Raw genomic sequence first — 14339 nt, 5'->3', positions numbered from 1 at the left:
GGTGGGGGGGGGGGTGCTATAGGGCTGTCTGTCACCTATCGGGCGGTGCTGTGATCACAGGGTGCTGTGACACATTCCCACATTGTCGATTGACAGTTTTTACAGTAAACAATTACCATGCAGAAAATGTCACATGATTTTGAACAGAGTCCCGAAGGATAATCAAAGACTAGTTCCTCCCTGCAGCTGAGGTTATTTCAGGAAGTGCTCGAGTTACATGGAGGAAGCTGTGGTAAGCTATGGTTTCAAACCTTTTTATAATTTGACATTAAACCAACCCCCCACCCGCACTGTTACATCCGGTAAGAGAGCGTGTGTAACGTTTTACTAAATGGGTGTAGAGTGCAGTGACACAACGATGTTGGCATGTCAGTGACAGCGACCACATCAAGAGGCTCACTTTTTTAATCTTAAAGTGGGCATGTTTCTGGTGGCAGTGGTCTGATCTGTGAGGGCTGTCCAATGAGCTGCCGCACAGGTTTGTACAGCGGTTGCATGGTGAGTGGCTTAGCCAGTCAGGTGATCTTCACAAGACTCAATAAAACCCCAGCCAGTTGGGTCTGGGTCATCCACGATGAGGTATGCAGTCTTGAGCCGAGTGGATGAACTGGTAATGTGTAGTGTGATTGTTAAACCTTTCGGTTAATAAACCAACTAGTTCTTAATAGCAATGTGTTGCTATGAATTCTTAAGCAAAGAACCCATGAAGCAAATACATTACACGTATACAGGTCTATTGTATGGCTCTCTCTCTCTGAGGGTGAAGGACAGCTCAGCCCATGATGTGCAGTAATGTCGCAAACACACTTCTTTTTGAGTGCATTTATGACGTGGCTATTGCCCAGAGCAATCCTTCCCTCTGGTGTCAGCAAAACTGCCAAACATATCCAACAGCCAAAGGATTTCACAGGGAGGCATCCCCATAGTGTGTGTAAGTGGTGACGGGAGGGGTGCCTGTCTGTAAGTTTTATAGAACCCTTCTTAAAATCAACATCCATACTAACCCACGTTAAACCCTCTCAGGTGGATGTAAAAGATCCCGTGGCACTATTTCGAAGAAGAGCAGGGGAGTTATCCCCGGTGTCCCGGCCAATATTTATCCCTCAAACAACATCACCTAAATTAGATGATCTGCTCATTATCACATGGGCGTCTGTGGGAGCTTGCTGTCCCCGGATTGGCTTTTGCATTTCCCACATTCCTACACTACAAAAAGTACTTCATTGGCTGTGAAAAACAATGGGACGTCCCGAAGCCGCGAAAGGCGCTACGTAAATGCAAGGGTTTTGCTTTTTAAAAAAAAATGTATATATAGTTTCTGCTCACTCCGCTGACCTCAGCCAGTGACAGGAGCGCTGCAATTGGGCCTCAACGCACCTGGGCCATCGAGGGTTAAAACCAGACGGGGTTCCCTCCCCCGATCGCTATTTGAGTGACTCCAGCTGTAAAGTGCACGTGTGTGGGTGACGGGCGACGATGGGACCAGGAGCAGGCTCGGCTGTGAAGTGCACCCCGTGGTCAGTTTCCAGGCTCGCGCTCGATCAATAGCCAGTGGCAGGAACCAGCGGTCGTGGAAACACAGCCCCCGGCAAGAGGGGCCGTTCGTTTAAATAGGGATCCAAAGTGCATAAAATTATATGGGGCTGAGATAGAATGGATAGGAAGGACCTATTTCCTTTAGCAAAGCGGTCAACAACCAGGGGGGATAGATTTAAAGTAATTGGGAGGATGTTTAGAGGGGATTTGAGTGGAATTTCTATCACCCAGAGGGTGGTGGGGGTCTGGAACTCACTGCCTGAAAGGGTGGTAGAGTCAGAAACCCTCACCACATTTAAAAAGTATTTGGATGTGCACTTAAAGAGCCGTAACCTACAGGGCTACGGACCAAGAGATGGAAAGTGGGATTAGGCTGGATAGCTCTTTGTCGGCCGGCACGGACACGATGGGCCGAAATGGCCTCCTTCCGTGCTGTAAATTTCTATGATTAAATGCGAAGATGATCAGAGTTTTCAAAAATTCAGTCACAGGATGTGGGCATCGCCGGCAAGGCCAGTATTTATTGCCTTGAGTGGCTCGCTAGTCCATTTCAGAGGGCTGTGGGTCTGGAGTCACATACAGGCCAGACCGGGTAAGGACGGCAGATTTCCTTCCCTAATAGGACATTAGTGAAACCGATGGGTTATTACGACAATCATAAGAACATAAGAACTAGGAGCAGGATTAGGCCATTTGGCCCTCAAGCCTGCTCCACCATTCAATAAGATCATGGCTGATCTGATCGTGGACTCAGCTCCACTTCCCTTATCGCTCAAAAATCTGTCTATCTCCGCCTTAAATTTATTCAATGACCCAGCCTCCACAGCTCTCTGGGGCAGAGAATTCCATCGATTTACAACCTTCTGAGAGAAGCAACTTCTCCTCATCTCAGTTTTAAATGGGCCACACCTTATTCTAAGACTATATCCTCTAGGGTCGGGATGAAGTCAAAACTCGCACCGGTGTTGCAACCAGCAGCATTGTTTTAGTTTCCCCTATGAGTGGAAATATCCTCTCTGCATCCACCTTGTTGAGCCCCCTCATTATCTTATAAGTTTCAATACGATCACCTCTCATTCTTCTGAACTCCAATGAGTATAGGCCCAACCTGCTCAACCTATCTTCATAAGTCAACCCCCTCATCTCCGGAATCAACCTAGTGAACCTTCTCTGAACAGCCTCCAATGCAAGTATATTCTTCCTTAAATATGGAGACCAAAACTACACGCAGTACTCCAGGTGTGGCCTCACCAATACCCTGTACAGTTGTAGCAGGACTTCGCTGCTTTTATACTCTATCCCCTTTGTCTTCCTGATTACTTGCTGTAGGACTTGTCCTGGCCAAAGACCACCCTAAGTGAAGGAAGAGCATCTGGGAGGACGCTGAGCACCTCGATTCTCATCGCCGAGAGCATGCGGTAAACCTGTCCCACCTGTGACAGAGACTGTAATTCCCCTATTGGACTGTTCAGTCACTTCAGAACTCAGTTTTAGAGTGGAACCAAGTCTTCCTCGATTTCAAGGGACTGCCTATGATGATGATATACCTGCATACTAACTTTTTGTGTTTCATGCACAAGGACCCCCAGGTCCCTCTGTACTGCAGCACTTTGCAATTTTTCTCCATTTAAATTATAATTTGCTTTTCTATTTTTTATTGCCAAAGTGGATAACCTCACATTTTCCCCACATTCTACTCCATCTGCCAAATGTTTACCCACTCACTTAGCCTATCTATATCCCGTTGCAGATTGTTTGTGTCCTCCTCACAATTTGCTTTCCCACCCAGCTTTGTATCATCAGCCAACTTGGCTACATTACACTCAGTCCCTTCATCCAAGTCATTAATATAGATAATTTCATGGTCACCATTATTGATACTCTTATTTAGTTGAATTTAAATTCCCCAGCTGCTGTGGTGGGATTTGAACTCGTGTCCCCAGATCATGAGTCCAGGCCTCTGGTTTACTAGTCCAGTAACAGAACCACTGTGCTACCATTCCCACAGAGCGTGTGACAGGCTCAGCAAGACAATCACTTTTCCGTCAGTAACATTTCACTCCTGCGCTGTCCCAATCAGGATTTCTGCAGAACTGGAGCCATTACCTGACATTGCAATCTCTTCTGAGGGTGACGATCCTTCAATCTAAAACAGAAGAAGAAAAGAAAAAAAGGACTTTATATTTTCCCCCTGTAAATAACAGGAGCATTTATTTTATGAATTCTGCAATCGATTGGCTATTGCGTGGTTGGGGGGGGGGGGGTTGGGGGGGGGCTTGAAGCAGTCTGTGCTGACACATCCACGCTGCGGCACATCGAGAGGTTCAAAGCAACAACTCTGGGCAATTACATAAGAATTAGGAGCAGGAGTAGGCCATCCGGCCCCTCGAGCCTGGCCCGCCATTCAGTGAGATCATGGCTGATCTTCTACCTCAACTCCACTTTCCTGCACTGTTCCCATATCCCTTGATTCCCTTAATATCCAAAAATCTACCATTCTCTGCCTTGAATATAATCAACGACTGAGCCTCCACAGCCCTCTGGGGTAGAGAATTCCAAAGATTCACCACCCCCGAGTGAAGAAATGTCTCCTCATCTCAGTCCTAAATGGCCGACACCTTATTCTGAGACTGTGACCCCTGGCTCTAGATTCTCCAGCCAGGGGAAACATCCTCACTGCATCTACCCTGTCAAGCCCTGTAAGAATTTTGTATGTTTCAATGAGATCACTGCTCATTCTTCTAAACTCTAGAGAATATAGGCTTAGTCTACTCAATCTCTCCTCATAGGACAATCCCCTCCCATCCCAGGAATCAGTCTGGTGAACCTTTGTTGCACTCCCTCAATGGCAAGTATATCCTTCCTTAGGTAAGGAGACCAAAACTGTACACAATATTCCAAGTGCGGTCTCACCAGGGCCCTATATAATTGCAGTATGACATCTTTTCCCTTATACTCAAATCCTCTTAGAATAAAGGCCAACATACCATTTGCTTTCTTGCTTGCTGTACCTACATGTTAACTTTCCGTGATTTGTGTACAAGGACACCCAGGTCCCTTTGAACACCAACATTTCCCAATCTCTCTCCATTTAAAAAATACTCTGCTTTTCGACAAGTGTTGTCTCCGACGAGGCACCTCAGCCACTCTCCTCCTTGCTGTCGAGGCCAATGCTCAACTCCAGCTCCTGGTTTGTGTGCAGAAGCCGAGCAAAGGCCCCCATGCCTGCAGAGCTGTGCTCACTGGGCATGTGTCGCATGTCAGCAGTGCACTCTGGGAGCTAAAGTCCCTGCAATTTACAAAAAAAAAATCCCCCTCCTCAACCCTTCCATTGAAAAATCCCACTCCTCAACCTTACATTTTATCATGGCACCCAATTTAATTTTCTGGTGGACAGAAGACACCCGCCTGCTACTTTTTCCCTTTCGTACTTCTCCAATTGAGTCAGCCCATGCAACGCAGGCTGAACCCGAGGCCTGGAGATCTGAGTTATGAGGGGAAGACTGGAGAAGATTGAGTTTTTTAGCCTCGAATGGAGACATCCGAGAGGTGATCTTAGCGAGGTGTATAGGATAGACGGCTCGGGCACGATGGGCCGAATGGCCTCTTTCTGTGCTGTATCATTCTGTGATTGTAAATTGTGTGAAAATGGTAAATCCTATATCAAATTGTAAGAGTTGGACAAGGGTTGGGTTGCCATGCCAACCCTCCAGGATTGTCCTCGAGTCTCTGGGCATTGAAGACGGAGCACTGGATGTTTCAGTGCTGTCCGCCTCTGTTTTTGCCCCGGAGGGGGCGGCAATGGTGGCGGCGAGCTCCAACGGGCAGGCGGCCAGCATCCAGCGCCCCGCCGGGGTTTTCGGGGCCGGTGTTACCGCCCGGAAGAGTCGAGCCAGTGTGCAATGCCCCTGGTTGCGACACCGGTTCGATTTTTGGCTCCTGCGCGATCCGTGACCCCCCCCCTCCCGTAGAGCGCCCCCTGCTGGGACCGCCTGTGAACGCGGGTGGTCTGGGCTGTAGCAGCCGGAGTCAGGTGAGTAATGTCGACCTCAGGTAAGTGTGATTGTTTTATGGGGGGTGGGTGGGGGGTTTGCGATTTATGTTGTGGTGAAGGGAGTTATTTATTGGGAATGTTTTTGGTGGGTTTTTTTCAGGTTTTTTCTCTCTAGGCCTCTCTTATAGTGCTCCGAGGCCAGCTGTTTAGCTCGAGATTTTCGTTTGCTCAGCCGGCCTACCGTCCTGAGAGAGGTGTGCAACGCCCCCCCTTACCACCCCGCCCCACACTCAGGGGCCAGCTGCCCAATTTTGCTGACTGAGGCGCAAACTGTTCCCGGGCGCAAACTTTACCGCCCTGCCGCCATTAACGCCCCGAAATTAGCAGTACCGAAAATCCAGCCAGGAGTCTCGAGGTGTTGAAAATGAATCCCCTGGACACGGCTGCGATCAATACAGCAGAAAAATAATCGGGCATTTCAAACAAATGTTCCTTTTCAGTATCTTTGAACACTTTCATTTATTAGTTATGGAAATATTGGAGATGAGAAAAAGGAGTCAGGATTCATCCAATTGGGTAATAAAGAGCTGGTCAACATTCCAATTGGTATTGAAAAGTCATGTGATCAATCCTCCGGGAATATGTCCAACCAGAGTTCGCGACCCTAACAAGAGTCAACTTAGTCCAAGACAAGTTTCTGAGTGATAGAAGGGAGTTTTACTCTGACAGCTCCTTCCAAACCAGCGACCTCTACCCCCTAGAGGGACAAGGGCAGCAGGGGCATGGGAACACCACCATCTCCACATTCCCCTCCAAGTCACACACCATCCTGACTTGGAAATATATCGGCCGTTCCTTCGGTCAAAATCCTGGAACTCTCTCCCTGACAGCACTGTGGGAGCACCTTCACCACAAGCGGTTCAAGAAGGCGTCTCACCACTGCCTCCACCTCAAGGGCAATTCGGGATGGGCAATAAATGCCAGCAATGCCCACCACCCAGAAACGACTAAACAAAAACTGCACACAACAAGTATCAATACATGTGGAATATATTTGCTTCGTGGGTTCTTTGCTTAAGAATTCATAGCAACACATTGCTATTAAGAACTAGTTAGAAACATAGAAAATAGGTGCAGGAGCAGGCCATTTGGCCCTTCGAGTCTGCACCACCATTCAATATGATCATGGTTGATCATGCAACTTCAGTACCCCATCCCTGCCTTCTCTCCATACCCCCTGATCCCTTTAGGCGTAAGGGCCACATCTAACTCCCTTTTGAATATGTCCAACAAACTGGCCTCAACAACTTTCTGTGGTAGAGAATTCCACAGGTTCACAATTCTCTGGGTGAAAAAGTTTCTCCTCATCTCGGACCTAAATGGCTTACCACTTATCTTTATAGTGTGACCCCTGGTTCTGGACTTCCCCAACATTGGGAACATTCTTCCTGCATCTAACCTGTTCAGTCCTGTCAGAATCTTATAAGTTTCTATGAGATCCCCTCTCATTCTTCTAAATTCCAGTGAATATAAGCCTAGCCGATCCAGTCTTTCCTCATATGTCAGTCCTGCTATTCCAGGAATCAGTCTGGTGAACCTTCGCTGCACTCCCTCAATAGCAAGCACGTCCTTCCTCAGATTAGGAGTCCAAAACTGAACACAATATTCAAGGTGTGGTCTCACCAAGGCCCTGTACAACTGCAGCAAGACCTCCCCGTTCCTATACTCAAATCCCCTCGCTATGAAGGCCAACATGCCATTTGCTTTCTTTACTGCCTGCTGTACCTGCATGCCTACCTTCAATGACTGATGTACCATGACACCCAGGTCTCTTTGCACCTCCCCTTTTACTAATCTGTCACCATTCAGATAATAATCTGCCTTCCTGTTTTTGCCACCAAAAATGGATAATCTTACATTTATCCAGGTTATACTGCATCTGCCATGCATTTACCCACTCACCTAACCTGTCCAAGTCCCCCCGCAGACTCTTAGCATCCTCCTCACAGCTCGCACTACCACCCAGCTTAGTGTCATCTGCAAACTTGGAGATATTACCTTCAATTCCTAGTTGGTTTATTAGCAAAGGTTTAACAATCACACTACACATTACCAGTTCATCCACCAGGCCCACAACCACCTGCCTCATCGTGGGTGAACGAGACCCAACTGACCGGGATTTTATTGAGTCTTGTGAACATTAAGTGACTGGCAAAGCCACTCCCAACTCAACAGCTCTCCAACTATTTTGATAGAACATTTAAATCAAGTGCCCCCTTTTGGCAAGGGCACTAGAACCCACAAATGTCCAAATAAAACTTTGACTGAAACTTAAATCAAATTAAAATCTGGTTGCCGGGGGTGATGATGTACTCCAGTCCCTCCGATGCCTCAACAGCTCTTCAAATCTGTGAGCATACCTGTGGTCCGTGCCTGTGTTTATGCTCCACACAAGCCTCCTCCCACCCTGCTACATCTAACCCCAACAGCATGTCCTTCTATTTGTCCAGCTTCCCCTTAAATGCATCTATGCGATGCTACTCGCCTCAACCACTCCCTTGTGGTAGTGAGTTCCACATTCCTACCACTAACTGGGCATTGAAGTTAATCGCTGATTTATTGTTTTCCCGAGGGAATAAAGTGGATGGAACTACAGAGTACAATCCTTGAAACTTTGGTTACTACAAACAGAATGTGACTCATTCAGTCACTGTGTGTCAGTGGGGCTAATTAGAAATAGAAAATGGGATTGCAGAAAGAAGTCCGCAAAACGCGGAGGAAAATCCCGGAATCCCGTGCAATAAAACAGAATTTGCCATATTCAGTAACTCCCTTGTCTTCGCGGTTGGAAATCTGGGCAATTTGCCCAACTCTTGCCCAGCGAATGTCCTTCAACCTCTTACGCCCGGTAACAGCAAGCATAAGGCCTGCTTTCATCAGCGTTTTAATAGGCAGAAAAAATAAATGTTATTACTTATTTATATATTTGAACTCTATCAGCTGTGCGTCAGCTGTGTGTCAGTGGGCAGCACTCTCGCCTCTGGGTCAGGGGGCTGAGGGTTCGGGTCCCACTTCAGGGACTTGGGCTGATGCTGCTGAGGGGGTGCTGTCTTTCGGATGAGACGTTAAGGCTGAGATAGTTACATTTTTGGAGTCTAGGGGAAGCAAGGGACATGGAGGTCGGGCGGGGAAATGGAGTTGGGATTGATGATCAGTCATGATCTTATTGAATGGCGGAGCAGGCTCGAGAGGCCATAGGGCCTACTCCTGCTCCTATTTCCTATGTTCTTAAAAAAGGTCACCAAAGAAACTTTGTAACTGGTTAAAGCTCTTTCCACAGTCAGTACGCTGGAACACTCTCACTCGGGTGAGAGTCCTTGCAGGTCCGGGCCTTCAAAGGAGTGTATCACTTCAAGATACAGCGCGTGCTGGAGAGCGACGGCTGTGAAGAGGAAGACTGGATTGGACATTACCAAGGTCCAGCTCGCTGATTGGAGCGTGGGCAGACACAGCAGGAGCGGTGAGTGATCATGGAGCGACGTGAACGGGGCCCAGGAGGTGCGTGAGTTCGGGGCGCAGCAGAGGCGAGGGCCCAGGGGCAGCACGGGCCAGCCCACACTGCGATATGTGTGCGCACTGGGTCCGTGCAGCAGAGCTGGTCTCCAGTTGCCTTGGTTAATCCTTGCCACTAGACCAAGACCGAGCTCTGCCCAAGCCCGTGTGGTGGCTGGTGTACAACGGTCACCACATGTAAAAAAAATCCACGCACAGGCATCTTCCACCCTCCAACATGTAGTTCGGGACCTGGAATATTAGGTCCTTCATTGAAACACCTGTGAACTCATCCCTTTTTGGTGTGGAAGCAAGTCATCCTCGATACGAGGGACCGCCTATGATGATTACGCCCGTGTTCCTGCCCAGTTACACAGATGCAGACAATCAGCTTTTTCAAAAATTAATTCTGGGGATGTGGGCATCGCTGGCATGGCTTGCATTTGATGCCCATCCCTAATTGCCCTTGAGAAGGTGGTGGTGAGCCGCCTTTTTGAACCGCTGCAGTCCGTGTGGTGAAGGTGCTCCCACAGTGCTGTTAGGGAGGGAGTTCCAGGATTGTGACCCAGCGACGATGACGGAATGACCGATATATTTCCAAGTCTGGATGGTGTGTAACTTGGAGGGGAACATGGAGGTGGTGGTGTTCCCATGCGCCTGCTGCCCTTGTCCTTCTAGGTGGTAGAGGTCGCGGGTTTGGGAGGTGCTGTTGAAGAAGCCTTGGCGAGTTGCTGCAGTGCATCTTGTAGATGGTACACACTGCAGCCAGGGGGCGCCGGTGGTGGAGGGAGTGAATGTTGAAGGTGGTGGATGGGGTGCCGATCGAGCGGGCTGCTTTGTCCCGGATGGTGTCGAGCTTCTGGGGTGTTGTTGGAGCTGCACTCACCCAGGCAAGTGGAGAGTCTTCCATCACACTCCTGACTTGTGCCTTGTAGATGGTGGAAAGGCTTTGGGGAGTCAGGAGGTGAGACACTCGCCGCAGAATACCCAGCCTCTGACCTGCTCTTGTCGGCAAGGCGTTTGTGGAGCAAAATCAGCGTGGGATAGGCCCCCTCAAGCATCTCTTCTGAATTCCGAACAGCAGGCACTCCTGCTGTGATTGGCACTGCGGGACAGGCGTTGCCACGGGAACCACTGCCCAACGTGTAGAACACCATCAATTGCAGCAGGAACCTCAGCGGGAGGTGCTCGGGAGCAGCAGTCTTGGAGGGTAGGGGAGGATGGAGAAAGGAATGGGGCAGGTAAGAAATGTGATATATCGTCACGACATCACTAAGAGGCACACTGCACAAGATGGCTCAACTAAAAACTGCCATCATGTGACTTGCCACATGATCCTTTATTATTGATATCAGTAGTTGCACAACATCAGTAGTCCACTAGGTGGAGCAGTAGTCCACTAGGGAGAACTCTATTACAAGAACAGTGCGTTTGGCAGGCGTTGAAGAGAGGGAAGGAGCCAGGACCAGTATCTCAAGGGGGTGGTAAGGAAGAGTGGAGAAACCAGGAGAAGCCCTTTGAGAGGAAGGGGGAGAGACGGTAGAAACTGGAAGCAGCACTTTGGGGAGGCGAGGGCAGAAGTTGGGGCAGCACTATGTGGGCGAGAGAAAGAGAGGATAAAAGCGGGGAGCAGTGTTCCGGGATTGGGAAGAGGGTAGAAGCTGACAGCAGTAACTTGGGAAAAGAGAGAAAGTCTGAGAGAAAGAGAAAGAGAGGTAGAGATAAAGAAGAAAGAGAGAAAGATAAAGAGAGAAAGATAGAGACGGAGAGAAAGAGAGAGTTAAATTTGGGGGAAAAGAGATAAAGTTGAGAGCGAGAGAGATAAAGTTAGAGAATAAGAGAGAGCGATAGAGAGAGAGAGAGAAAGAGAAAGACTTGTTATTGAGGGAGTACAACCAAAGTTCACAGACTGATTCCTGGGATGTGGGGGGATTGTCCTATGCGGAGAGATTGAGTAGACTAGGCCTATATAGAATGAGAGGTGATCTCATTGAAACATACAAAATTCTTCCAGGGCTTGACAGGGTAGATGCAGGGAAGATGTTTCCCCCTGGCTGGGGAATCTAGAACCAGGGGTCATAGTCTCAGAATAAGGGGTCGGCCATTTAGGACTGAGATGACGAGAAACGTCTTCACTCAGAGGGTGGTGAATCTTTGGAATTCTCTACCTCCAGAGGTCTGTGGAGGCTCAGGGGCCGAAACTGTCCCCACAGGGACCGCCATTTTCTAAATGCCCTCCTTTATATTTGGGGCAGTTTAGGCGACCGCCCCGCTCGTGTTCCCAGGCACTGACGCCTTAACGCCCGGCAGCGACCCCCTTTCCGACCGGTGAGGGAAATTGCCCCGCGGGAGTGGAGCGGTGCCTCCGACAGCTTTTCCCGGCGGGAAGCTGTGCGTAGCTGGGCGGCGCGTCCGCCCTTAAAGGGGAGGGCGCGTTGCCGTGGCTGCCATTCAATTTTAATTGTTGGCCGACTCCGAAGTCGGCCCGACAATGGCGGCCACGGGTTCGGCCGGGTCACCAACTGGCAGCCTGGCACTCCCCCCCCCTCCCCCCCCCCCCCGCTCCCCGCCCTCTTGGGTGCCGAGCCGCTGGCCCCGGCCGAAACCCTCCCCGTTGGCCCAGGGGGGGCGCCACTGAAGTGGTTGCAGGGCTCGCAGTGGCACCTTCCCTTTAACTGAAGGGAAGGGATGTTGTTACGCGTCAGCGCGACGTGGCATGTCCGCGCCTCGTGCTGACGTCATAAGCGTCGCGCTGACATGGTCAGCGGGTGCTCATAAGACCGCCGGCATCCGCCTGCTCATCCACGACACCAGCCCCGAGGCTGCCGCACTTCACCGCCCCGGCACTGGCGGAGGGGGAAGAGAGGGCAAAACCACGTGAAACACCTCCCCCATCGACTGGGGCGGTGAATCCACGAAAACAAGCGGTAGGTTGTCCCATGTGGGGCAGAGGACAATTTCGGCCCGACAGTCTTTGAGCATATTCAAGACCGAGATCGACAGATTTTTGGATACGAAAGGAATCCTCGGATATCAGGAGCGGGCAGGAAAGTGGAGTTGAGTTAGAAGAGTATAAAAGCAGGGAAGTCTTGCTACAGCTATACAAGGTATTGGTGAGGCCACACCTGGAACACTGCGTGCAGTTTTGGTTTCCATATTTACGAAAGGATACACTTGCTTTGGTGGCAGTTCAGAGAAGGTTCACTCGGTTGATTCCGGGGATGAGGCGGTTGACTTATGAGGAAAGGTTGAGTAGGTTGGGCCTCTACTCATTGGAATTCAGAAGAATGAGAGGTGATCTTATTGAAACGTATAAGATTATGAGGGGGCTTGACAAGGTGGATGCAGAGAGGATGTTTCCACTGATAAGGGAGACTAGAACTAGAGGGCATGATCTTAGAATAAGGGGCCGCCCATTTAAAACAGAGATGAGGAGTAATTTCTTCTCTCAGAGGGCTGTAAATCTGTGAAATTCGCTGCCTCAGAGAGCTGTGGAAGCTGGGACATTGAATAAATTTAAGACAGAAATAAACAGTTTCTTAAATGATAAGGGGATAAGAGATTATGGGGAGCAGGCAGCGAAATGGATCAGCCATGATCTTGTTGAATGGCGGAGCAGGCTCGAGGGGCCGTATGGCCTACTCCTGCTCCTAATTCTTATGTCAAAGCCAGGTGCAGCACTTAGAGGTGGGGAGAAGCTGGAGGCTAACTGAGCCATCGAGTGTGGATGTAACTGCTAACTGTACTTCCCCCCCCCTCCCCTTCCCTTATTGGTTACCCCAATGCCTCGCTGGTATTATTACCTGTCCCCAAGAAGCCAGGAGCCTGTTCCGCGCCTACAACCAACGTCATCCTGGAGTGAGCCTCAGCAACAACGGGACAGAGCAGGCACAGCAACATCTTGCATCGATAAAAGGATTTTGACGCGAGCCCCTGGTGAGCCACTCCTTCCCCTCCGTCGGCACGACTGAGCTTGGAACGCTGGCTCCCTCCCTCGGCGTTTTAACATCTGCCTGGACTTGTTCAGAGACACGCACAGGCTCCAGGGGCGGCAAGGCGCAACACAACTGCCCCCGCTTTATCGTGACCCGAATGGCATTTTTTCAATTCCCTTTAGGAACGGCAGTGGACCAGCTGGGCAGGGCACATTCGACACACAAGAAGCCACGGGACAAGATTTGTCCCGAGCCGGTTCATTTAACAGTCACTCAGGGAGTGCGAAAGGTAACAGTCAGTCGGAGGTTTAGGATTCCCAACCTACATGCTCAGGCGCGCGATTATAGATAAGGTTACCAGCAGCAGGTGCCTGCCTCTCGTTGCCACCTGCTAAGTTTATTAAAACCCGCTGATTAAATCACCGAGTTGGACAGCTGGTGTGATCAGATTTGACTGAAAACTCCGGGTGGCCTTTTCCAAAGAGTGAGATGGGAAGCATTCAGCTGACTCTGCAGCCCCTCCCCCTCGCTCTGTCTGGGCTCCTTCAACATGCAGCACTCTGGGCAGACCTGGATATCCGGGGAATCAAGGGCTAAAGGGGGACAGTACAGGAAAGTGGGGTTGAGGTGGAAGATCAGCCATGATCTCACTGAATGGCTCGAAGGGCCGAATGGCCTACTCCTGCTCCTATTTCTTATGTTCTTCTGATCGACTGGTGGCTGCAGCCTAGGTCTGGGGTAGACAATCTCCTGAGCCACATACGATTCTGTCGCAGCTCCGTCAAGCCCCAGGTGACCGACTGCACCGGCAACATTTGGAAGTTAACGTGCGTTGTGCAGCAGGGGTTGATCGACGAGCTTATCCTGCCCCCATCACCCACCGATGATTCGAGTTATTTTTGCTGACGCCGGCCTCTCACATTCTACCCTACGTAAACTAGAGGTAACCCAAAACTCGACAGCCCGCGTCCTAACTCGTACCAAGTCCCGCTCGCCCATCACCCCCTGTGCTCGCTGACCTACATTGGCTCCTGATTAAGCAACGCCTCCATTTAAAAATTCTCATCCTCGTTTACAAATCCCTCCGTGGTCATGCCCCCTCCCGATCTCTGTCACCTCCTTCAGCCTCACAACCCCCCAAGATGTCTGCGCTCCTCTAATTCTGCCCCCCTGAGCATCCCTGATTATAATCACTCCACTATTGGTGGCTGTGCCTTCAGCTGCCTGGGCCCCAAGTTGTGGAACTCTCTCCCTAAATCTTTCCGTCTCTCTACCTCTCTTTCCTCCTTTAAGACGCTCCTTAAAATCTACCTCTTTGACCA

General features: G+C 50.0%; 1 protein-coding gene across 3 annotated transcripts in view; it reads right to left on the bottom strand.

Annotated features, from left to right (window-relative positions):
* The window catches only part of LOC139233174 (adenylate kinase isoenzyme 1-like), a 220494-nt gene that overhangs the window by 42201 nt on the left and 163954 nt on the right, over positions 1-14339 (bottom strand). For all 3 annotated transcript variants that reach the window (XM_070863777.1, XM_070863778.1, XM_070863781.1), the window contains one exon: positions 3643-3682. In XM_070863777.1, coding sequence (XP_070719878.1) covers positions 3643-3682 — 40 coding nt within the window. The remainder of the gene's footprint in view (positions 1-3642; positions 3683-14339) is intronic.

Source organism: Pristiophorus japonicus, chromosome 20, assembly GCF_044704955.1.
Source record: "Pristiophorus japonicus isolate sPriJap1 chromosome 20, sPriJap1.hap1, whole genome shotgun sequence".
Taxonomy (NCBI): domain Eukaryota; kingdom Metazoa; phylum Chordata; class Chondrichthyes; family Pristiophoridae; genus Pristiophorus; species Pristiophorus japonicus.
Note: the sequence above shows the minus strand (reverse complement) of the source record. Positions and strands in the feature narration are given on the sequence as shown.